The sequence below is a fragment of the Acipenser ruthenus genome, chromosome 15 (genome assembly GCF_902713425.1).
Source record: "Acipenser ruthenus chromosome 15, fAciRut3.2 maternal haplotype, whole genome shotgun sequence".
Taxonomy (NCBI): domain Eukaryota; kingdom Metazoa; phylum Chordata; class Actinopteri; order Acipenseriformes; family Acipenseridae; genus Acipenser; species Acipenser ruthenus.
Genome location: NC_081203.1, coordinates 2699390 through 2722898, shown reverse-complemented (window position 1 = coordinate 2722898; position 23509 = coordinate 2699390). Strand labels below are relative to the sequence as shown.

The 23509-nt window shown below is 45.0% G+C and overlaps 2 protein-coding genes across 6 annotated transcripts in view; one reads left to right on the top strand and one right to left on the bottom strand.

Moving 5' to 3' along the window:
• LOC117974013 (stomatin-like) overlaps positions 1-8674 on the top strand; it is a 22072-nt gene extending 13398 nt beyond the window's left edge. For all 4 annotated transcript variants that reach the window (XM_058986808.1, XM_058986809.1, XM_058986811.1 and 1 more), the window contains 6 exons: positions 766-866; positions 1425-1497; positions 2453-2535; positions 2825-3028; positions 3666-3800; positions 6824-8674. In XM_058986808.1, coding sequence (XP_058842791.1) covers positions 766-866; positions 1425-1497; positions 2453-2535; positions 2825-3028; positions 3666-3800; positions 6824-7012 — 785 coding nt within the window. In that variant the 3' untranslated portion in view covers positions 7013-8674. The remainder of the gene's footprint in view (positions 1-765; positions 867-1424; positions 1498-2452; positions 2536-2824; positions 3029-3665; positions 3801-6823) is intronic.
• LOC117422239 (gelsolin-like) lies at positions 8675-23509 on the bottom strand. Of its 2 annotated transcripts, none has more exons than XM_058986815.1 (17): positions 23349-23509; positions 17440-17637; positions 17021-17175; positions 16626-16787; positions 16357-16506; positions 16115-16204; positions 15856-15988; positions 15646-15734; positions 14651-14866; positions 13580-13713; positions 13075-13165; positions 12063-12233; positions 11747-11921; positions 11057-11178; positions 10796-10873; positions 10289-10349; positions 8675-9851 (listed from the first exon to the last, which is right to left on the bottom strand). In XM_058986815.1, the coding sequence occupies exons 2-17, from the start codon at positions 17630-17632 to the stop codon at positions 9682-9684; spliced, it is 2190 nt and encodes a 729-aa protein (XP_058842798.1). In that variant the 5' UTR covers positions 17633-17637; positions 23349-23509; the 3' UTR covers positions 8675-9681. The 2 variants fall into 2 exon arrangements, with proteins under 2 accessions (XP_058842798.1, XP_058842799.1); XM_058986816.1 differs by lacking the exon at positions 23349-23509 and adding an exon at positions 23162-23310.

Below are 23509 nucleotides of genomic sequence, written 5' to 3'. Positions count from 1 at the left end.
CAGCAGTCAATATGAGATGAAACGTAGGGCAATACTACACAGCATCATAGCTTTCCATGCTTGCACTAGTTTCAGTGTATTTGACACCATGCTTATAAATATAAAAAAATAACAATAAAATCATGCAAATGTTTTATAAAAAAAAAAAAAAAAATCTGTTTTTAGTAAGGCTTGGGTAGCCAATTTGTCCGCTGGCCAGCCTACAGTAACACCTACGAGTGTGGGAAATATTTTCCACTCTCTTCTCGCTTTAAACAAGATAAACACCTTTTTACAAATCTAGATTCCATTACAGGGAAATAAATGAGACTCCTTTTGCACAGTAGTTTCACCCATTCCAGGCTTTACCGCGAGCTTGGTTAGCCACAGCGTGTAGGTGACAAGCTCAGGTGTGTCTTCTTAAACTCCTAGTAAAACCAGGAATGGATCAAACTGCTATGCAGTGGGAGTCTCGTTGTCATCTCTGCATTGTCTTTTGTTGACGAATTAATGGAAAATTCACACCTGACAAGCATGACAAAATGACATATAAAGTTGGTAGCCCATGTAAACGTTTTCAGATGCGTGTCATTTTCTGTAGGCTGTGATGCTTGAAGAAGAACAGTAACAGCTGTAGATAAACAACTTGAGCCCCCCAAAGTCGGGACTTTCCGTAATCAGAAAACAAAAACAGATCATCAAAGCCTGGGTGAAACGCTTTGAACGTACGCCCACGTGTTGTTTTATTAATGCCACGGTAACCTTGTGCTTTCTGTTTGTTTCCAGCCTCAGACAATAGTATTGGTTTCTGTGGGTGGATCCTGGTGTTGTTCTCCTTGCTCTTGAGCCTGCTTACCTTCCCTCTCTCCATCTGGATGTGTATCAAGGTAAATCACCTCGACCAAGCTTGGAAAGTCCCTTACGGTTTTAAAAAGCACGTGTTTAATGGTGCCCCTGATTATCTCATCTGGAAAAAGCAGGGGTGAGTCATACAGTCGGGGGAGCGCAGGGGACTGTCCTAGCTGTACGAAGTAGGCCCGTGCTGGGGATTCCACAAGGAGCACTGGCTGTAGCGCTGCGGCGAGTTAGGGAGGCGAAATCGCCAGGGACCTCTGAGGTTTCTCTGAGCGCAAAGCGGAACCCTGCAGGGCCGGCCTTTGTCCACTAGGGGCCGGTAGTGCACCGACCATCCGCTGTCAAGCTCCGGGGTGCACAGAGGCAGTTGTCTTGGTCGTGGGATCGGAGGACGCCCACTGACCGCCGATCTCTGGAGCTGATGTGGGGGTTGTTGCTGTGAAGGAGCATGATGGGACGTTCTAAACTGGGGAGGTGAATCAGGGTTCTGATGAAGGGAAAGTGTCCCGCTCCATTGTAACACAGGACACAGTGCATGCTTGCATACTCTCAGCTGCTGCCCTCATTTACTTTCCTTCTCTGCTGCACAGATCGTGAAGGAGTACGAACGGGCGATTATTTTCAGACTTGGGCGTATCTTGCCAGGCGGTGCCAAGGGGCCAGGTAGGTCGGGTTAACTCTCCTGCTTTTCTGCCACGAGTGGTTTTGTTTTAAAATACTTGGAAAGGGATACAAATATAAACCACATTATGAATAAATGCTGCCACAGGACTTAGCAAAGCAGGGGCTGCATCAACCCTCGGTGCTTTTCAGTGGATTAGGAAGAAAGCCGTTATCATTTGAATAGAACCCTAAATCAACTAGTGTGCTTGCATGTGTTTCTCATTGTTTAACATGACACGGCTGTCAGTTCACGGGTACACTTTATTCCAATAATCTAATGCTTGGGAAGCTGGGGATGCATGGGAATCCACCCGGTTAAGGAATGATAATAACCAAAAATAATAAAAAAGATCTTGTATAGGAAGCAGGGCACTGTATTGGGACTCTGCTTTTGGCTGTGAAACAGTGGAATTGTCTGTTTCCTGACTAGCACTGCTAGCAGATTGTTTGTGAGGGTGTTTCTGTACAGAGGTCTTCTGTTCTGTGTTCACGCTCATGAGGGTACTGGCCTCCTGGCCTGCAGTGATGCTGGCTGGGGTTAGAAAGTCAGCTGGACACTCTGCAGAACATTCACCCCAGAGCAATGAAACAAGAGCAACAAGACTACAAAGCTCATTTAATAGAATTACAATAATATACATTACAGTGTATATAAACCACCAGCATGCTACGTGTGTGTATTATAGAGGGATGCGACAATGAATTGATTATTGATCGCCATGGCTTTTATTTTGTGAGCCTCAGTTATTGATTGATTGATTGATTGATTGATTGATTGGTGCCCTATTTGGGTCCCCACTCCTCGCACACATATTTCTAGCATGTTCCACTGTACAGAAAAGTATTTTAATTGCTTTCTTTTAATAGACATTTTGATGGGGTATTTCATACTGCAATAGGGCGTGAATTCTACTTTTGAAAATCCCACGTTCTGTTCAATTTCTGTCTCTGGCAGGTCTGTTCTTAATCCTGCCCTGCACTGACAGTTTCATCAAAGTGGACATGCGCACCATCACCTTCGACATCCCCCCTCAGGAGGTAGGGAGAGCCAGCAGTTTGAGAATACACGGAGGAGTCTGTCTGCATGTCACACACACTTACAGTGGATCGCGAGGAGCACTGGTGTTACTAGCAGACTTGCTCGTGTTATCTCAGTAATTGTGCCGGAATATTTTTTTACATTGGAGGTGGAACAAACTGTGTTTGCATAAAGAAAAAAAAAACTTTACGGTAATACAGAGCTATTTGAGTGTGTAATTTGTATAAATGTTCACGAATGGCAATGCTGATAAAAACTGCCTCCTGTTTGCCGTGGCTCCCCGCGCAGGTTCTGACCAAGGATTCGGTGACTGTGTGCGTGGACGGCGTGGTTTACTACCGCGTGCAGAATGCCACCCTGGCCGTGGCCAACATCACCAACGCAGACGCTGCCACGCGCCTGCTGGCACAGACCACACTGCGCAACGTCCTGGGCACCAAGAACCTGGCAGAGATCCTGTCCGACCGCGAGGAGATCGCTCACAACATGCAGGTACTACAGGGCTGGATACGCGCCATTATATATATTTATATACAGGGGTATGTATCCAAAACCAAAAGTTAGGTATTTTTTCTAGATTGCGCTAGCACTCTTCTGTTTTGAGTGTTTTTTTTGTTTTTTTTCTAGACCTCTTTAGAGTTTCGCAGTGCTGAAAGAGGTAAAGCTCATCTGTCTGGAGTGAGCACTCTGAATCTCTGTGTATGCACAAGGATTCATCACATTGAAACACTGCTACAGAATTTATCAGGCTATCCTAAGCAAAAGCCCAAATTATCTTAATAAATGACCCATTACCTCTAGTCGTGCTTATAATTGTACATCTCGGGCTGTGGTAAGTTTTTCATTTCCTGAAATCTGTACGGAATTTGGAAAATGTTTTCTTACTCCATGGTCTTGGAATAAACTTCAGGAAGAACTGAAACGTGTCGTGATCCCTTTCAAAAAGTTCAAACAAGAGACATGTAGCTGAGGCGTGTTTTTGCCGGGGCTCCTAAGTTGTTTCTGGTAATTTGTTGAACTTTTTTATTGGTTGTGCTCATTTGAATTTGGAGGTGGGGGAAGGAGACCTGATGTCTCCTGCGCTGTCTCCTCGCTGACTCACTGCTTCCTGTTTCTGTCCCTCCTGCAGTCCACGCTTGACAGTGCCACAGATGACTGGGGTATCAAGGTGGAGCGAGTGGAGATCAAGGATGTCAAGCTGCCCCTGCAACTCCAGAGAGCCATGGCAGCTGAGGCAGAGGCGTCCCGAGAGGCCAGGGCGAAGGTAAAGAGTGCCAGCCCCTCTCCCCAGCCCCTCGCACACAAGAGAATGAGCGGAGATGAAAACACTCACTGCCATTACAGCATTTGAAACCCACGCTAGCCATGCACCCAGTCCTGGGTTTCAGTGTCCCTCCCTTATATGTAGAAGCATGAACAACTCCTGTTGCCTGCAGAAAAGTGTGATCCGTTCAGAGCAGATTTACCAGATCTCCTGACATGGTCATTTCAATAATATACCTGAAACCCAGGACTGGGTGCTGCTGGCTAGTTTATGCAGCACAAGGCTCTCTGTGAAAACAACCCCACTATTTATACTCTCCGTACTTTGGCATGTAATGGTCTGATTTGTAAATGTGCCTGCAACCACGGTGTCCTTCAAGCTTACCACTGGGGTGTACAGGCACACTGTTCCAACACAGCTCCATATTAACAGTCCAACGTGTTTTTCAAGCACACGCTGTTGACAGTAATAAGTATATTGAAACCAGAGGCTGGCCGGATTCTGAAGTGACGTCTGGTTCTGGTAAAGTCTTGTCTGTGTAGGCTCACTTTTCCAGGTGTGAAGCCAAGGACAGGATCTCTGCAGGGAGCTCCACATCTCCAATTCCTCCATGCTGGCTGTATGCTTTCCACTTTGAATGCTTTTAACTAATGCAACTTGCAGCATATAAATGAAATAACGGCATTAAAATAATAAATATATATAATATATATATATATATACAGTGCCTTGCGAAAGTATTCGGCCCCCTTGAACTTTGCGACCTTTTGCCACATTTCAGGCTTCAAACATAAAGATATGAAACTGTAATTTTTTGTGAAGAATCAACAACAAGTGGGACACAATCATGAAGTGGAACGAAATTTATTGGATATTTCAAACTTTTTTAACAAATAAAAAACTGAAAAATTGGGCGTGCAAAATTATTCAGCCCCTTTACTTTCAGTGCAGCAAACTCTCTCCAGAAGTTCAGTGAGGATCTCTGAATGATCCAATGTTGACCTAAATGACTAATGATGATAAATAGAATCCACCTGTGTGTAATCAAGTCTCCGTATAAATGCACCTGCACTGTGATAGTCTCAGAGGTCCGTTTAAAGCGCAGAGAGCATCATGAAGAACAAGGAACACACCAGGCAGGTCCGAGATACTGTTGTGGAGAAGTTTAAAGCCGGATTTGGATACAAAAAGATTTCCCAAGCTTTAAACATCCCAAGGAGCACTGTGCAAGCGATAATATTGAAATGGAAGGAGTATCAGACCACTGCAAATCTACCAAGACCTGGCCGTCCCTCTAAACTTTCAGCTCATACAAGGAGAAGACTGATCAGAGATGCAGCCAAGAGGCCCATGATCACTCTGGATGAACTGCAGAGATCTACAGCTGAGGTGGGAGACTCTGTCCATAGGACAACAATCAGTTGTATACTGCACAAATCTGGCCTTTATGGAAGAGTGGCAAGAAGAAAGCCATTTCTTAAAGATATCCATAAAAAGTGTCGTTTACAGTTTGCCACAAGCCACCTGGGAGACACACCAAACATGTGGAAGAAGGTGCTCTGGTCAGATGAAACCAAAATCAAACTTTTTGGCAACAAGCAAAACGTTATGTTTGGCGTAAAAGCAACACAGCTCATCACCCTGAACTCACCATCCCCACTGTCAAACATGGTGGTGGCAGCATCATGGTTTGGGCCTGCTTTTCTTCAGCAGGGACAGGGAAGATGGTTAAAATTGATGGGAAGATGGATGGAGCCAAATACAGGACCATTCTGGAAGAAAACCTGATGGAGTCTGCAAAAGACCTGAGACTGGGACGGAGATTTGTCTTCCAACAAGACAATGATCCAAAACATAAAGCAAAATCTACAATGGAATGGTTCACAAATAAACATATCCAGGTGTTAGAATGGCCAAGTCAAAGTCCAGACCTGAATCCAATCGAGAATCTGTGGAAAGAACTGAAAACTGCTGTTCACAAATGCTCTCCATCCAACCTCACTGAGCTCGAGCTGTTTTGCAAGGAGGAATGGGCAAAAATTTCAGTCTCTCGATGTGCAAAACTGATAGAGACATACCCCAAGCGACTTACAGCTGTAATCGCAGCAAAAGGTGGCGCTACAAAGTATTAACTTAAGGGGGCTGAATAATTTTGCACGCCCAATTTTTCTGTTTTTTATTTGTTAAAAAAGTTTGAAATATCCAATAAATTTCGTTCCACTTCATGATTGTGTCCCACTTGTTGTTGATTCTTCACAAAAAATTACAGTTTCATATCTTTATGTTTGAAGCCTGAAATGTGGCAAAAGGTCGCAAAGTTCAAGGGGGCCGAATACTTTCGCAAGGCACTGTATATATATATATATATATATATACATCTATATCTTTCACATAGTACCTTAAAAACTGGTTTACCCTAATTTAAAAAAATTAAAAAAAATAAAAACTTAGGGGGTGGAAATGAAGATCATTGGATCGAGCCCTTAGATCTTTAGTGTTTGTGTTTGGCAGGCTGTGTAGTGCTTTGCAGGGCGTTCCAGAGCACTCCACTCTGTCAGTAATGTTGCTGCAGAACAGAAATAGCCTGGGCGAAGGTCAGCACTTCCCATCAGCCTGGAGCCAGCCCCTTTTTATACTCTTCCTGTACTAGAAATAAACCGAGTTACTGTCTTTCAGTGGGACCAGGCCACACACACACACACCCCTCCTCCACTGGCTGCTTTTTATAAGCCAGCCTGTCCCTTTGAGAGAGAGAGAGAGAGAGAGAAAACGAGAACTGTTATTCATTGTTGCACGGCAACAAGGAGTGTTGATTTCAAAATCTGCATCCCCATCCTGATGCATAGATCTGTGTCTGTTTTCATGAAGGCATCAATCTATGTGTCTGTCCTAATGAACACATCTACTCTGTGTGTGTGTGTGTGAGCGTGCTCCTACCCAGGTGAATGTGAGGGGCAGGGCCTCTCTGTCTGTCTGTCTGTCCTATCCGTGTCCTCCTGTCCTGACGCGCTGCCCCTCTCCAGGTGATCGCAGCGGAGGGGGAGATGAATGCATCGCGGGCCCTGAAGGAGGCGTCCATAGTGATCTCAGAGTCCCCCTGCGCCCTGCAGCTGCGCTACCTGCAGACCCTCAATACCATCGCTGCCGAGAAAAACTCCACCATCATCTTCCCCCTGCCCATCGACATGCTGCAAAATTTCATGCGCCAGTGAGCAGGTGGGAGGAGGGCTGGCGAACCACAGCACGCTTCTCCTTGGTTAATCTGCAAGCGGTTTTTGCAGGGATCCTCTCTCTCCTTTTTTATTTTTATTTGAAAGTCATTGCTCTCGACAGAAACCGAAGCACAAACTTCAGATCTTAATAAATGCCGCTTCGAGAAACATCGACGAAGTGAAAGGAGTTGATCTGTGATGGCCGTGTCTTACTACGTCACAGTGAGTCTGCAGTGGCAATGCAGCAGTCTAACTTGCAAAAACATTAGAGCGTAGATTTGCACTTTCTCAACGTCAATGCAAACACATGACACAGCCCCATTGTGCAAATGTATTGAAAATAAAAAAGTCAAACCACAGCCCCGACACATTGCAGCTTTCATAAAATGTTCAAGTGCAGTCCAGCCGGACCCAATACAGCAGCAACGCTGGGCAGAATCATCCCACAGATCATTCATTATAAGCGCTGTAAGATCAGAACAATGTGGATTCATTCCATTAAGCCAAATGAGAAAGAGAGAGAGCTCTGCCATTATTTTTCTATCTTGTATAAATCGCATCTTCATGCAGTCGTGTGCCTTCTTTCTAACTGGACTATTTTTGTACGTGTTATTTTCTCAGATTTATAGTACAGTACTAAATATATAGCTCCATATCAAGTGCAGATGTGATCTATGTTTAAAAATGTGTCAAATGAATCAAGGTAAATGTTAATGACAATATTACACAGGTTGAAGGCTGGTTCAGTGAATTTTTAAATGGAGTTGGCTGCCTGTTCTCCATGGCATCCACTCTCAAACCCAGATTGTATCCCAGATCCATAGAGACTTGAATCAAGTCCCTAGAATTTGTGCATGGATCCCCCTTGTAGTGCCCTGAACCCAGCCCCTTTCACCCGGAAAGTTATTGCAGTTATTGTTATTGTGAGAACTAGTTATTTTAAGCTGGAGTTCCGAATGTATTTATAAATATCCTGAAGGTCATTCTTCAAAAAATATCTGTGTAACTTTTTTTAACCCCATTTGAATATGCAATTGCCTTGCCCTCCTTGTTTTCCCTTGCTATTTTAATAATGCATAATGTGTTGCGCAATAAAAACTACTCTACCAGCCGAATGATAAAAAGACCATGTTTGAAGGAGACTATCTAAACCATTTCTAGGAATCTGCCTGTCCCTTCTGTCCATGTCACCCTTACATTTGTACATGTAAATGCAGTTGGTGTAGTGCAGGGTGATTGACTTTAATAGGATCGCCCTAGTATAGGATTCACAGCCGTGTCCAGGATGTCGGGTCCTTTATACAGGGAGTCGACCAAGACCAGCATGCTCTGCTCACGTGTGGCCTGATCTGTATTTAGACTCTGGGCCACATGTCAGAGTTGGAAGGACACGGATCTCTGATGGGGGAAAGTTTTAGAGAGAAGTTCACCAGTGTTCCCCTCGCTCTGATCGATACAATGCCAATTCTAGGTACAGCATTATAAAACTAGGGTTCACAGACCAGAATTAGGATTAGGGGTCTAAGACTACCGCTAACCTGCTGTCTATGTAACACTTCACTACTGTACCTTTAAAAACGTGTTTGTTACCAGCAAAATGTTTTGGTTTTTTTATACTGTTTTTCCTCTGCTGTATAAATAAAACACACACAAGATGTCTCATTCCAGCTTTACAAAGTTTATTTATTACTGGTTTATAAAGCTCATTGAAGTGCCGATGCAAATAGCTTGCCGATAAACAAAAACAAAAAATATTGCACGACTGCATGGGTATTTGTAATAGAAAAAAAAACCAGCCACCCTGACCTGTTAAGACACTGAAGGAAAAAGGGGAGGGGCAACATCCAGCTGTTTTCTCAGTCCCTCCCAAGAACTAATTTTCCAACTAAGGTGACCTCCGGAACTATATGGACTGCCATCTAGTGGGCTAGGGAAAAGTACTGCAGTCTACATTCTTAATTGAAAGGATCTAGAACAAAACACCCACCCTAGGACTCCTGTGACTCTACGTGGCAGTGTTAACACCACACAGCACCGAACCCCAGTTCACAAAGGAAGAAGCAAGACTTTTACTGGCATTATTACACTGTAGATTGCACTAACTCTAGCAGGGTTTCTCCAAGAGCAGACCGATCAAGGGCGGATTTGGGATTACACTGAAAAATGTGCACAAGAATACCGCTGTACACACAAAGTCTGTTGAGTGAATTCACTCGATTCGATCCTCCGAACTGAATCCACCTCTTGATTTATAGGTTTAGAATTAATGACCCCCCCCCCCTCCCTCCCATTTGCAAGATCAGGCTTTGTAATAATGATGTTCTAACGCAATGCAGATTCGTGCAATTTTAAATAGAAAAAAAAGGCGTACTTACTAGAATGGTACGAAGCTTGCAATAGCACTGGTAACTTGACTACTACTGACTGTGCTTAACTTTTCAGTAACCAACAGTAAAAAAAAAAAAAAAAAAACAGTGGAGAAACCGTGAACTAGAGTCAGTGAACCGGAGCAGAACAGGATGTGGGTGGGATGGCAGTGTGTGTGTGTCTTGACAGGTCTGGGACTCCCTGGTAAGGGGGGGGGGGGGCTGCAGACAGAAGCTTGTTGGTAAGGCAGTGGGAGGTGGGAGGTGGGGGTTGGGGGGCGGCAGGTCCTAGAGTGTCCCGGCTCAGACCTCCAGGCTCGCCATGGCCCTCTCCAGGGGGTCGACCGTCCAGTAATCGTAGTCCCAGCCCAGGAACCAGCCAGTGAAGGTAGGCGGCTCAAAGCCCTGCTTGATCACGATGATGGACGTGCGCTGGTCTCGGTTCGCAGGGTCGCTCTTGATGTATTGTGCAGCTAGCAGGAGGGAAGAAACAAAACAAACACACACAGAGTTAGAACGACAACTGATGATGATGATGGCAGTTAAAAATAAAATTAAAAAAAGTAGAAAAATGCCAAGCACTCAAAACCACTAGCAAATTATGCTTCTGTTTTATTTACAAATTTAAAAAAATCTGAAAATTCAAAACTAGAGCTGAAAAAAATAAAAATTCTGTTCAAAGCAAATTAATTCTTGCTACAGGCCTTCTTCAGAAGATCGTACGACTGCAGAGACCGCGTGCGACTGAAGTATGAAACAGCCATAAGAACGTTGCATTATGAATTCAAATCAGAAGTGGTGCGTTAGTTCATCCGTAAATTTGAGGATGGAGCAGCAAAAAAATCCCATTAAGCAATCTACATATACAGACGTATTAACTGTGAGCCCTGCCCTCGTTATCCAGGGTTACCTGAAGCCATGGCCTCGGTCTTCTCCTCCTCCTGGGCTTCGTTTCCAATCCAAACAAACACCTGAAAAGAAAAAGGAGTGTTAATAAAAGCTGTGATAAACCAGACTAATCACACAGCTCTCAGTCCGTACAGATCTGTTTTTGGGAGTGGGTGGGGTACAGAGTCTTGACTGAGCAGCTCACAAATCATTACCCAGTAGGTAAGCACCACTTGAAAGGTTTCAGTGTTTCCAAGCATGCTTCTGGAGAACATTGGCTGGATCCAGACAAACAATTAACTTTACCCCGAGGTGCCAACTGCGACAGTAACCGTCTGAAAAGCGTATTGTGATTGGGTGCCTCTGTTGAGCGACAGATCTTGCTTTGTAATCAAAAGCAGTGGGATTGCTTAACGGCAGGTGTGAACTTTGTATGTGTTGAGATGTTCCAATAAGACTGGATGAAATGGCAGCAAAACCATTTCAAAAGATATGAATCAACAGCCAGAAGTTGGCATCTCTGCTTTACCTGCTCCCAGGTGTCGAGAATCATGACATCATCCTGTGCGAGGTCCTCCTGGATCATCTCCCCAGGCACCTCCTCAATCTGGAAAGGACAGAAGAGTTACAACACAAACTGATCATTCAATTCTATTACAGCTGCACAGCCAGATCCACACGTGAACCAGCTTTAATGCACGCGGTGTACCCTTACTGCACCCGGGGGGTTTCAGTGAAACAATCAAATTACTGAAGCCCAAGGCGAGTGTGGAGTCGGGACGTCACTCACAATGAAGCGGCCGGTCTTGTTGGAGCAGGCGAACAGTCTGGGTGGGTGAGAGTCCATCTTGTCCTTCAGCCTGGTGGAAGTGCGGTACAGTTGCTTCCCTCCCAGAGCAGACCAGAAATCATCTGGACAAGACAGGAAACACACGTCATATCACGCTACAGCATTCTGCAACTGTAACAGGGCGCCGGCTGGGCTCGAACCCGCGACCCCGCAATGCAAAACGAGCCGAGCTGGTCTGCGGTCGTGGTGTTAGAGCTTTAAACCTCCTCTCACCGACACTGAACGTAATCCACAACGACAGCACATCACACAACACTGCTGAGGAGACAGCAAACCCACGCACACCTCTACAAAGCCAGGGCTGCAGCTGCTATATCCTGCACTGGTAGTTAACTGGATGATTCCATGAGGTTTGTCAGGTCAAATCCATAGTGGCCAATATGCCCTTCAAAGACAATAATCATTGGAGGATTAGCTACAGCTTTGTTTTGCAACTCAGCACTTGAAGCTTCGCTAGGCAGCCTGGCTCTAATTAGTTCTGTTGGAAAAAAGTCCTCATTGAAGAACACAGAACAGGACAAATAAACAATCTTTTACAAGATAAATACCCAACTACACAAAACTGAAAGGTCACAAATCCAGACTGTTCTGTCTGAACGATCTGCTCCAGCTGCCCAATGCCTCCCCTACCTGTCTCTCCCCCCTCCTGCAGCTTGGAGGCAGAAGCCCCCAGGATCTGGAGCAGCTTCTCGGCCCCGTCCTTCTCCGTGTCACAGGCGCCCTGTCCCACCCAGACAAAGGAGGCGCTGGGGGTGAGCAGCACGAAGGCATCGTTGGAGTTCAGGCTGGAGGCACAGGCATCAACCTAAACAAGACAAAGGACCATGAAGCAACAAACATTTCAACACGAGAGAGACTTCCAGGTCAACCGTTTGTCATGCTTTTAGTATTTCTAAATTTAGCACTGTTGAGTGTTTTACAGTTACTACAAACCACATGCACTCACCTCCACGGCGCGGGTGAACCCTGCAGAGTTGGCCCTGACCTGGAAGAGGCGGGTCTCTGCGGGGGTGGACTGGCCCCCGTCGCGGGAGGTGCCCCCCTTGTACACCACCATGGGCTGCCCTCCGAAGATGCTCATCAGGTGGGCTGGCTCCTTGCCCTGGATTACCCGCACCTGGGACCAAGGAGAGCAGGATTAGCAAGGACACTGCAGTCTCTTAATCTGATAAGCATGCATTTAATTCCAACATGCCTGTAAAACACACACACATATGCAACATCTGACAATATAATAAACCAGGCATTAGACATCACTGCGGATGGCAGCGCAGTATAATCAGCTTGCACAGGCTTCCAAACAGCTCTCTGGTGCCCGACAGTCTTTTTAAAACGGGCAGGTTAGTTTGTGATCCTTCCATACAGCCACACAACCTCTACTCGTGTTAGGGTCCTGTTTCTTTGCAGACACTAGGTGGCAGCAGAGGTTCCGGCTGAGAGACAGCGTGTGGTTCTTGAACTGCACAGGAAGGTAGCATTCTTACTTATAGTTGCAATGAAGCAGCTCTGCTGAAATCATGCAGGGCAGGCGGTTAAGTGCAGGTAACGTGTTTTAAAAATATTAAAAAAAAAAAAAAAAAAAAAGGGAGAGAGAGAAAGGGCTTTTGCATGACAAATCAAATAAATAAAATCCGATAGAATTTTTTTTTTATTTATTTTTTGTGCCACCGCTGCAGTGTGGAGTGGAATACCTGAGTGGTAATACGCGACCCCCGGATCTGAAAGGACAGAAAAAGCATGAAGTGAACAGGGAGAGGAAAGCAAAGCCTGGGGAAAACGAGACAGCAAGGAGCAGACAGGAGCGCTCCTGGAGAGCAGAGGAGCTCAGCTTTCAAGACCAAAAGTCACTGCAACAGAAAACTAGAGACAGTTTCAGAGTGTGTTTTTAGATGGCACGCACGCTGTTTGCAGTCAGCACTGTAAAGTGTGTGTCGAAGCCTGGCTTGCTGTGTGATTACCTGCACCGGACCCCCTCCCAGCTCCTCGTCCAGCTGGGCGCTGAGGATGGCTGAAGCTCCAATCTCATCCTGGGAGGAGTCTGATCCTTGCCTGCAGAAGGGTTAAAAAGATATACATCAGATGTCACAGACACAGACACAATCACAGACATCTGAATCTCTCTCACCTCCAGAACCCGCACAAAGATAAGACCAGGAGCACCTCTGTGTTTGAACCCCCAGAGATTTAGTTTGTCCAACATAGTTTCACAAAGCTATTTCATTCATCACATGACATATAATGTCAAAGTTTAATACAGTTGTTTCAAGGAAAAATATAAATAAGGGAAAGACTTGAGTAATGTAAATTATTTTTTTTTAAGCTTAGGAAAAAAAAAGTAATATTAAAAAGAAGCCAAGAACTAAGTGAATTGTATTTTACGACTGCGGACTTGCAGAAAGACTTCAAGATGAAAACGTGTGTTTTTCTGTTCATCTCTGAAAGTCTCGCTGCTGCTCCACTCACCATGTGTAGATGAGGTGCCCCTGTCTGCCTGCGTGACTGTAGCTGTACTGGGTGATGTAGCTGTCTCCTCCGTAGAACTGCCCGTATGTGGAGGGGTCCACAGGCACCTTATCCGAGTTCTCAATCCTCCAGATCTGCCCACAGAGGCACAGAGTTACCAATCGCTTCACCTCACAATCACTCACCCCAGGGAATAAAGCATTCATTCACACACACACACACATCTTATCTTCACACGGACACTGGTTTGGAAACGCGTGCCGTTCCAGACGTGCGCCAGGGAAGCACGTCAACATGAAACAGTGAAGGCTGTCCAGGAAAGCTTTTCCGATGCTAAATGATTCCAGTTCATCATGAATGCTAACCCTCACCGTATATATTCTTTCTAATGGTTCATTGTCTATTTAATAAATCTTTCCACAAAAGCAAGAAGATGGATCTCTAAACCCCACCCCACAATCATGTGAGGCTTGCTAATGTTTTGTGGGAATGCAAATCTATCATTTGCCTATATAATAACCTCCAGCTGCTATTCTCTCTCCACTTGTGAATGGTCTTCAGCTTCCTGCTCTGATCTTGCCCATTGCATTCCTGCTTGTATTCTCTCATCTACAGTATATATTACATTGTGCCTTTCTCCATCTCCCAGATTCTGAATTATCAATCTGTATATGAAACAAATGAGAGAACGTACAATACAGAAGAATAAAAAGGACAATAAATGGATAAAATACGCAATACCACGATGCCTGAAGGTTTAAAACAGAAAGGAATAGTAGATTGTTACATCATTAACTATGCAGTAAATTTACTATTTTAAACATACAAATGTGTTTGTGATGTAGTTACCATGGCATCAAAAGCCCAGAAGTACCTCCACTGTTTGCTTTCCCTTGACAAAGGCGAGTTAAACATGCCGAAATATTAGGAATTTGGCTCCGAGACCCTTGATCATTCAGATATTACACTGCAAAAAAGGGGTTGATTTGATGACCCTATACACTGTTGGGGTGAATCCCTATAGTTGATATTTGGATCATTCTGCTAAAAGGATCCAGAGAGCCGGCCCACCTGTTTCTCCCCCTGCCCGCCGTCCACCATCCCGTGCTGCGCTGCCATGGCAGGAGAGTCGTGCAGCGAGGAGGCGTCGAAGGGCACCTTCTCGATCTTGGCGATGTGGTTGGACACGTAAGCCACGCCCATGCCCTCCGTCTGGTCCCGGTCGCGCCAGTTCTTGAAGAACTGCTTGAAGAGCGGAGTCTCGCCCATCTCCGGCAGGATCTGGATCTGGAAATCATTCAGGAGCGCACGAATCCAACGCGTCACATCACTTATAAAAATGAGGAGAGCTCATCGATTGACAGCCTGCTTGGATTCATGAATAAAGAGGTTCAGAGTGGATATCAAATACCGTGGTGCACCAACGAACGATGACAGCTATCTTAACTACGCATACTTCTGGTTTAGAAACTCAGACGTTTTCATAACTCCTGTTGCCTCAAGAAGGGCTTCTCTCTAAGCTCAGGTGGTACACCAGAGTGCAACCATTAAACTGTCCCCCGTGCAACACTCAAGAGGTAAAAAGGTTCCCAGAACGTGGAGGCGGAGACAGTAGACCAATTACAAAATCGAATGAAGAATACATTAGTTAGAGAAGTGATATTCCATACCCGTTCTTTAAACAAATTCATTTCTACCATTCTGCACTGGGACTCCGCTTTGACTGCTGACCCAATGTCCGAGCCCAAGCATTAGGAGGACACCGCCTGCTGGCTAGCTCAGCTCTCATGGAGGACCGTCGTCCGCTCAGATATTTCCTCATCTAAACCAGCAGCCCAGACTGGGCTAGCTCACACATGCAATGCTGTGCTTTTCAATTCCCCACCACTTCCAACCCTCACTGAGCAGATTCCTCGATTTGCATTGCTTCTCTACATTCTGAGCCAGCATGTTCCTTTCATCGACGGGGTGAACAACCACAATAAACTTAAATCATAGCTTGCAGCTCTCCCAGTCCCCCGTCTCCATTGCTGGTGCAATCCCCTGCCGATGCCTTGCAGACTCACCTGGGTGTGTTTGGGGTATCCCATCTTCTTAATAAACTCCTCTGCTGCTTTCATGGCTGCCTTTCTCTCCTCGGTGTTGGCATCCTTGCCTTTGAGAAACGCACAAAGGCCCACAGTCAGCTACGGAGCACAGCGCACACATCCAAGAACAAACGACACGACAGATCTGAAATTGCAGGTGAATTCCGAGGCCCGAGGCCCCTGGCTCACCTTTCCAGACGAAGATCTTGTGGTCAGAGCCGTGGTCCAGGATGAAGCAGTCTCCCGACTCCAGGGAGCTCTGAGAGAAGGGGTTCTCTGCAGCCACCAGAGCGATGGCCATGTCCCCACTTGCGTCCGACACCTGCAGAAGGAAAGGGGACAGCTGAACCAGCAGAAAAGGACTGACACACAGTTTATATACAGCAGGTGAGACATCAGCAGATCCAGGTTTCCTTAAAGCCTGCTGTGATGTTCCAGCAGGTCTCACCTTGTACAGCTTGGCCAGCTTCCTGTTGGATGCATCAGCCTTGACATCATCAGAGCTTCCTTCTGGCAGATCAGGCTTTGCTCCCAGAACCTGAATTTAACAAAACCAAAAAAACATTACAACGTTTAATACAAAAGAGATTAAAAAAAATCATCTTGAGCTTACTGGAAAGGAAGGATCATCAAAACCAGCTGTGCCAGACGAAGGCTTCCCATGAAGCCCCTTCCCGTGGGAGCAGTTACCTCCAGCATCTTCTCCCGCTCCCTGCCCTCGTCGCACACGTAGACCTTGGCCCGGCCGCTGCGTTCATTGTCGCGGATGTCCTTGGCGACCTGGGTGGCCTTTAGCTTCTCGAAGCGGTTGGCCTGGGAGCCACACCACTGGAAGATCTCCTGCGAGGGAGAGAGAGGGGGCGCACCCAGACACAGCTCGTTAGCAAACACCTTCGCCAGCAACCAGACCCTGCTTGCAACAGTCGGATAACGAGAGAGAGCACGGAGAGCTTCCTCACATCTCCCAGGTCCAGAATGAAGCAGTCTCCTTGGTTGAAGCTGTCCCAGCTGACCGGAACCTCCGTTGCCCTGACGACGCGCCGGCCCTTGACCTGGAGCACGCGCTGGACGATGACCTCGTTGGTTACCACGTGCCTGAGCCCGGAAGCCACGCCCCCTTCCTGCAAAGACATGCCCCTTTTACTCAACAAAACTGACAGTGCAGGAAACAAATGGGATTATGTGTCACTTTTAAAAATCTACAATAATGATAGCGCTGTCATAACTAAAAGGGCATAATGTTATAAGACTTCCATGCATGTGACCTCATATGGGAACGGATACAGAAAATCTTCTAGTCTTTATATGGGGACGCATGGAAGAGGTAAATGCAGGACAGCACACTCTCTCTCACCTTGTACTTGAGGCCCGCTTTGAAGTACCCGAGGAAGGTGTGGGACTCATGCCCTTGCACCTCCCTGTACTGGATGGGTTTGCCCTGGAGGTAATCATCCAGCTGGACTGTGAAAATGGCAGCCGCCCCACTCTCGTCCTGGGAGCAGAAATCACCTGGGGAGAGGACAGAGGGTCAGCATCACACCGTGACAGACAGGCAGAATGGACACCCACATCCCCTTCGCTCAGGACTCAGTCAATTGTTATTTGTACAATTACACATGCAGTGAAAGAGGAGGATATTCTCAATTTAGTTCCTGCTGTCTGTGCTAAATGAAACAATGGCAAACGTTTTATGATGCCTCAACGAATCGTTGCCATTGAATTGACAGTTTCTTTGTTGTAAAACGTTGACGGACAGAGACAGCGCAGTCCTACCGAGCCAGAAGTGCAGGTCGTACTGCAGCTGTCCGGATCTCTGCTTGACGGTGTTCATGATCACGTAGGCGTCTCCGGTGAAGAAATCCCCGTAGAGCTTCTGCGGCACCGGGACCAGGTCCATCTTCTCGATCCTCCACACCTGGAGCCCCGCCTGCTGCCCCGCCTTCTCGAACTCGGGGTGGTACACCATCCTGACTGCGGGAGAGAGAGAGGGGGCCGGGATCACAACGAGAAGGAAGGATCGGACAGGGTCAAGAAAACACTCTGCCCAGCTGGACAGCCGAGAGGGATGATAGGACAAGCAAAAGAGAAATAAGGGATACGGGGAATCAGGGGGTGCACCACCTTCGAGGGTCCTGTACTATTAACAAGGGCATGGGATAGGAATATTTATTGCAGCAAGCTATAGAAACAGAGTTCGATTCTCAATGCCTTTATTGCGAAATTTTCATTTGCATGATTTTAATCTTTAGATATATTCAGGATTGCTGATTTCATTACCGCAGCCTGTACTCCGTGTGTGTGTGTGTGCGTGCGTGCGTGCGTGTGATTTCAATTCCACAGGGACGGCTCTCCGATTGGACGAGGAGCAGCTGTGTGATTTACACTGATCAAGGCTGTCTTGGAAGGAGGCAGGGCTGAAAGCAGAGACTGTAATCAGGGGGACTGACTCAGCAGTGAAGCGCACTACCGGAACGACCCAGCCCCCAGCCTGGGACGTGTCACTGCAGCCCAGGCCTGCTGATCTCATTAATGTGCCTTCCTTCCTATCGGATGACTCAAAGCTTGAAAAGGGGCTGAGATTTATTTTCCTGTAAAAACAGACCAGAGGCCTACCAAAGATTGCCCAGACCTACTGCAGGAAGCTTTGTTTAAAATTACTGGCTGTAAGTAATTGAGAGTGAGTCAGCGTAGCATAAATACAGTTGAATGAAATGTAAATAAACCGCGACATGACTGCCTGCCTAGACACACACAATTCAGGCACCACGCTAAAAATGTGTTTTTTTTGTTGGCTGCAGGTGTTCACTTAGATGCAGTTTCGTGTTCTTATAAACAGTGAACAATAACAGCACGCTACAGGGATCAGTTTTAATGAGATTTGTAATACTACAGACTGTTGCTCCACATGCTAAACCCCTTTTCAGAGACCCCCACACTAACATGTTAGCAGTTTCAGGTCAGTTTAATAAGATTAAAGCTTATTTAATTGCGTTTATTGAATTGCTGCCACACTACGTCATGAGTACCAAAAGTTGTTTACTAGTTTTGTAACATTTGATATTGAAAGATAAAAAGAAACAAACTTTGTAAATCTGTCCCAATTGCCTGCCGTCTTTTCTTCAACAAAACCCAATCTGGTTTCCTCATCTCAAATCACATCAGCGCCTATTTACAGTCATCCAGTGGTGATTTAATAAGGAAGACAGCCGAGAGATAGAGATTATATATATGTATGAGTGATTTTCTGTTTCAGTCATCACATCCCACTGACTCTGAGCACCCCTGTGGCCTCATTAAAGCTCTCAAACATGTCTAATCTCAAAGTACAGCTAGTACATCAGAGTGTAACCATTAACCTGTCCCCACTGCAACACTCCGGCCCTAGTTGATGCAAGAAACACGTCAGTAAGAAAATACAGCAGGAACTGTGGAACTTCTCACATCCACTGGGGGCAGAGTGTTGCAGGGGGGACAGGTTAATGGTTACACTCTGATGTACCAGCTGTACTTTGAGGGGTGCTCTTAACTTACCAGGATGTGATGTGATGACAAGCAGGAAAAGATAAATCTAAACAAGAAGAATGTCACAGTTAACTCCAGTTAAGTTCAAACCCAATACCGAGCACTTTGTGAAACGTTTGGAGGGACTGTCCCTCTCGGACACCTAACCACTGGGGGCGGTCACAATAAAACACTTCTGGGCTTAAGAGAAAGGCTGTATTGTCTGTGCAGCTCGAGTCAGCTGACTGTATTTCAGCTGAAGAGCGGTGACTGGCTCAGCGAACATGGGACTGCAGAATCTTCCAAAACAATGAATCACTCGCTCCAGTATCCAAAACACAACCAGGCTTCCCTTTTTGGTTTTATATAACATATGTGAAGATTCTCTATTTTAATCTTCAGTGGCAAACATAAAAAAAGGAAGTCAATATAAATTGCATGCCGTTTCTTGGCAACCACAGATACATGTTGCCATGCCACTTGTCTCGGTGCAAGCTCTGTCTGTGCCAACTTTCCTTTCCATAGCAATGCTAGTCCTGGATTATACACCAGGCACCCAGTCTCTGCTGGGATGGCATCCGATACAGACACCTCTTAGTGCTACTTTGAGGGACAACATTCTCTGCTAAAAAAAAAATATGTAAAATAACTGGGTTCTCCAAAGACAAAAAGTTTTGGTACATTCTGAATGGCAAATGCTTACATTTACCAGATTTTATTAATAAAAATGTCATTGATAAAATGCTATTTATTAAAAAGGTATCTAAAACCAAGGTACAGATAAGATATTGTGCTAGACCAAAAAAAAATCCACACACACTAAATTAAAAAAAAAAGTTAACCCGTCCTTCTGGCAAACACTTCCAAATTATTTTCCCCACCTAGTAATATTATACTCTTCTCAAACTATCCCACATGAACATGAATGCAGGCCATGCATAGCACAGCCTGGCCCCTGCACTGGCCTGGGCTTGGTAATGCCATGTGCGTGCGAGTGTGTGTGGAGAAACGCAGAAGGAACTCAACCATTTGATCTCTCCTCAGTGAGATTTAAATCTGAGCACGCACAGCTGCCCTGGGGTCCAGCCTCAAACCCAATCTGCAGAGACTTTCAGTGCAGCTTCCCCATTTCAGGGAGAAGCTTTGAGAGTCCCAGCGCTCTCCTGTCCACTCCTGTCTCTAATCGCACGGTACCACTCAGGGGAAGCTACGGAAATGCACTTCTACAGCTTACTGAGATATGACACCGTGACTCAAGGTTAGTGTTATAAACCTTGCTGTCTAGCCATCGATATGCCATTGTTCTGTAACAAGGTTTAAAGTCTCCCGGATGATGGCTATATCCTGTTCAAACTAACCCTTTCATTCGACACATTATATATAATGTTTATATATATATAATTACCTATATTCAAATATATAGTATAGTGGATCTAATTAATGTATGTATTGTTTGTATTTTAATGCCCTTTAAAGATCAGGAGCAATGCATCAGCAGTATTATTGCTACACCAACATGATTGCAACAGGTCTACAGGTATTTGCAAGAAACATATATAATATAGTTTGAACAAGCAGAGAGAAGCAGTCCTCCAACGCTCCACCGCAACCAGGATTTAACAGGCTGACAATCACAGCAAAGAACATGCAAAGCGGAAGAGATTAAGAGAAGGCATGCCAGCGCTACATCAGCTGCTGGCCCTGAAGCGAGGCTGGAGAATCTCTTTTGAAAGCCAGGCTCCAGGACTGCTCCAAACCACATACTGCTAGTCAGCCTTGCAGCAAATCACTGTACCCCACCTGACTGTGGTCCAGCCAGTCCCACCCCAGCAACAAAGCAGAGTCATCCACGCAAGACAGTGAACAATACACCGTCCACTCACGCAACACACCTCCGTCTGGCTGCTGGACTGGAGTTTCTTGTAGTTTGTCCTGAGATTTCTGATTGAGCGTGGTGTATGATGTGTTTGTTGTTTTCTCAGGTTTAGATACAAGAGGACTTTTTTCACGCCTTCCTTTTTTTGTCAGTCAGTATACGGACGTATTGCAGGCTCAGTAACGCCTGGTTGTTTTAGTGCAGTGAAGTGTTTTACTGCACAGGTGGATACGCTGCATTGGGAGTCACCGTTTGCCTTTTAAATAAGCAGCTCATAAAAGTGGGTGAATATCCTGTTTTCAGTTTCTTTTTTTATGCAAAGTTATTTTTGTGCTGCTAGACCCTATAAAATATAATATTCATATATTGCCACTAATTGCAATCTGATCTATCTGAATGCACTATCCCTGCAGGAAAGGAATCACTCTGCTGTACTCAGAGAGAGATCTGTTTATTCCGGTTTGGGTCGGTGTAAGTTTCCATGGCAACTCCATGATAGATTGCAGGAAACAGTTACCATGATGATTCACAATTGTTCCGTGGTTATTCATATTTGAACGGCATCGCTTGTATTTTGGGATGTTTTCAGTCAAACATTACCATAGTTACCAGTTCTCAAAACGTTGCCCTGCTCTCGTCTGTCCCGTGTGGCGATGGCTAGGTCCCAGAAGAGGACAGCACCTAAAATTGTCACGACTGCAAAACACTTGCTTTTTTTTTTTTTTTTTTTTGCTCAACTCAGAGTTGAGTTTCCTAAAGCAGGGTGGTGAGGTTTACCTTAAACAATCACATGACAAACAGCTTCTGTCTTTGAAAGGGGAACTAGACAAAACCCACCCATGCCCCAATAAATCATACAACATACATTATCTCCACAGGGCGCACTAAACAAAGGGAGTATTTGAATTTAGTTCTGCAATTCCTTGTGAAAGACTCCCATACAATGATGTGCACAAACAATACCTCAGGCATACAGTATAGAATCACAACCGGCTAACTTTGTAGAGAAGCCTGGGAGATGAGAAACATGAATGCAATGCTCAAGTGACACGCCTTTTATAAAAGCAGCTCCACCACACTGCATTGTGCAATTATCAAAAACATCATCATCACATATTACACATCCGTATATTAATACTGGTGCAACGTTAATTAAGTATGCACAGGAACGTGCCTATGGAAACCATTACACAACATGGAGTAGAGTCATGTTTACTTATGGTTTAGGACGGATGATTTTGTGCATATATATGACTTTTAAAAGGAGGTTTATTTAAAAAAAAAAACACTTAATTTTACAAAACTAACAGTTCTATATTTAAAGTTCTCTTCAGCGCTCTCAGTGAATTGTATTTCGTTCTATAATTAACATGATATTTTTTCTCCTTTACAAAAATATTCAGATAAATTGATGGAGGCAATGCTTTTAAAATACTATTGAAGGTTTAAAATGCATATATTGTTTAATAAGATGACAACCCACGTCAAAGGGCCATCTATAAATATATACATGTAATGCATGTACCTCACAATACAGACAATGCAGGATAGCATATTTTCCTTCAGTCAATACTCAGCTGTAAACTGAAGCACAAATGGGAAAGTGCCTCATAAGGAGCTAACATTACTTTCCAGGCTTGACTGTGTCTCGCATATTTCCCATCTTTCTTTATCGGGCGTTTAAAAGACTTCGGATGAGAAACTTGGTACTCGGTCTACAAGACACTGTATAAAAGTTATGCATTTTAAAAAAAGGGCAGTCAAAGCTGCAGAACACACTAGACGTGCCAGTAAAGGCTCTACACAACAACACACAAACTGCGTGTTAACCTGCATACACCCCGCAGAACACGAAGCAGCTGACTGCATCAACCGCTCGACGCAAATGTATCTATACATCGAGAGAGGTTTAGAAACGAGTAGCCGCGGATACAAAGTTTAATAATAACAATAATAATAATAATAATAATAATAATAATAATAATAATAATAATAATAATAATAATAATAAATAAATAAACAATTGCGTTTATATAAAATACATGTCAGCACTCGAACCCAACATCAATAAACTGTTGATTTAAGCGTTAAAACAGAAGGGAAAACAAACCCGTTTACCTTAAAAAAAAGTGCAACTCTTTAACGAAGCAAAGTTTAACACCGCAGTTCCAGTGTGACGGTCACACCCAGTCCCCACAACTAGCAAACAGCGACTGCGAACGAGTGCACGACACTACTGACACGAAGAGCCTGAGAAAGACATCTTAACAAACACACAAAGCGGGCGCTTTAACCTCGTTATTACCTTCAGCTGCGTTGATACGTTCTGCGATGTGTGTATGTGTGTGTGTGTGACCTCCTTTGTGCAGGCGATTTATGCTTTTTTTTTTTTTTTTTTTTTTAAATCTGACGGGTTACACCCTTTTTTGAGGCAGCAGCTACCGACCACTCAACCAGTCAGGCTTC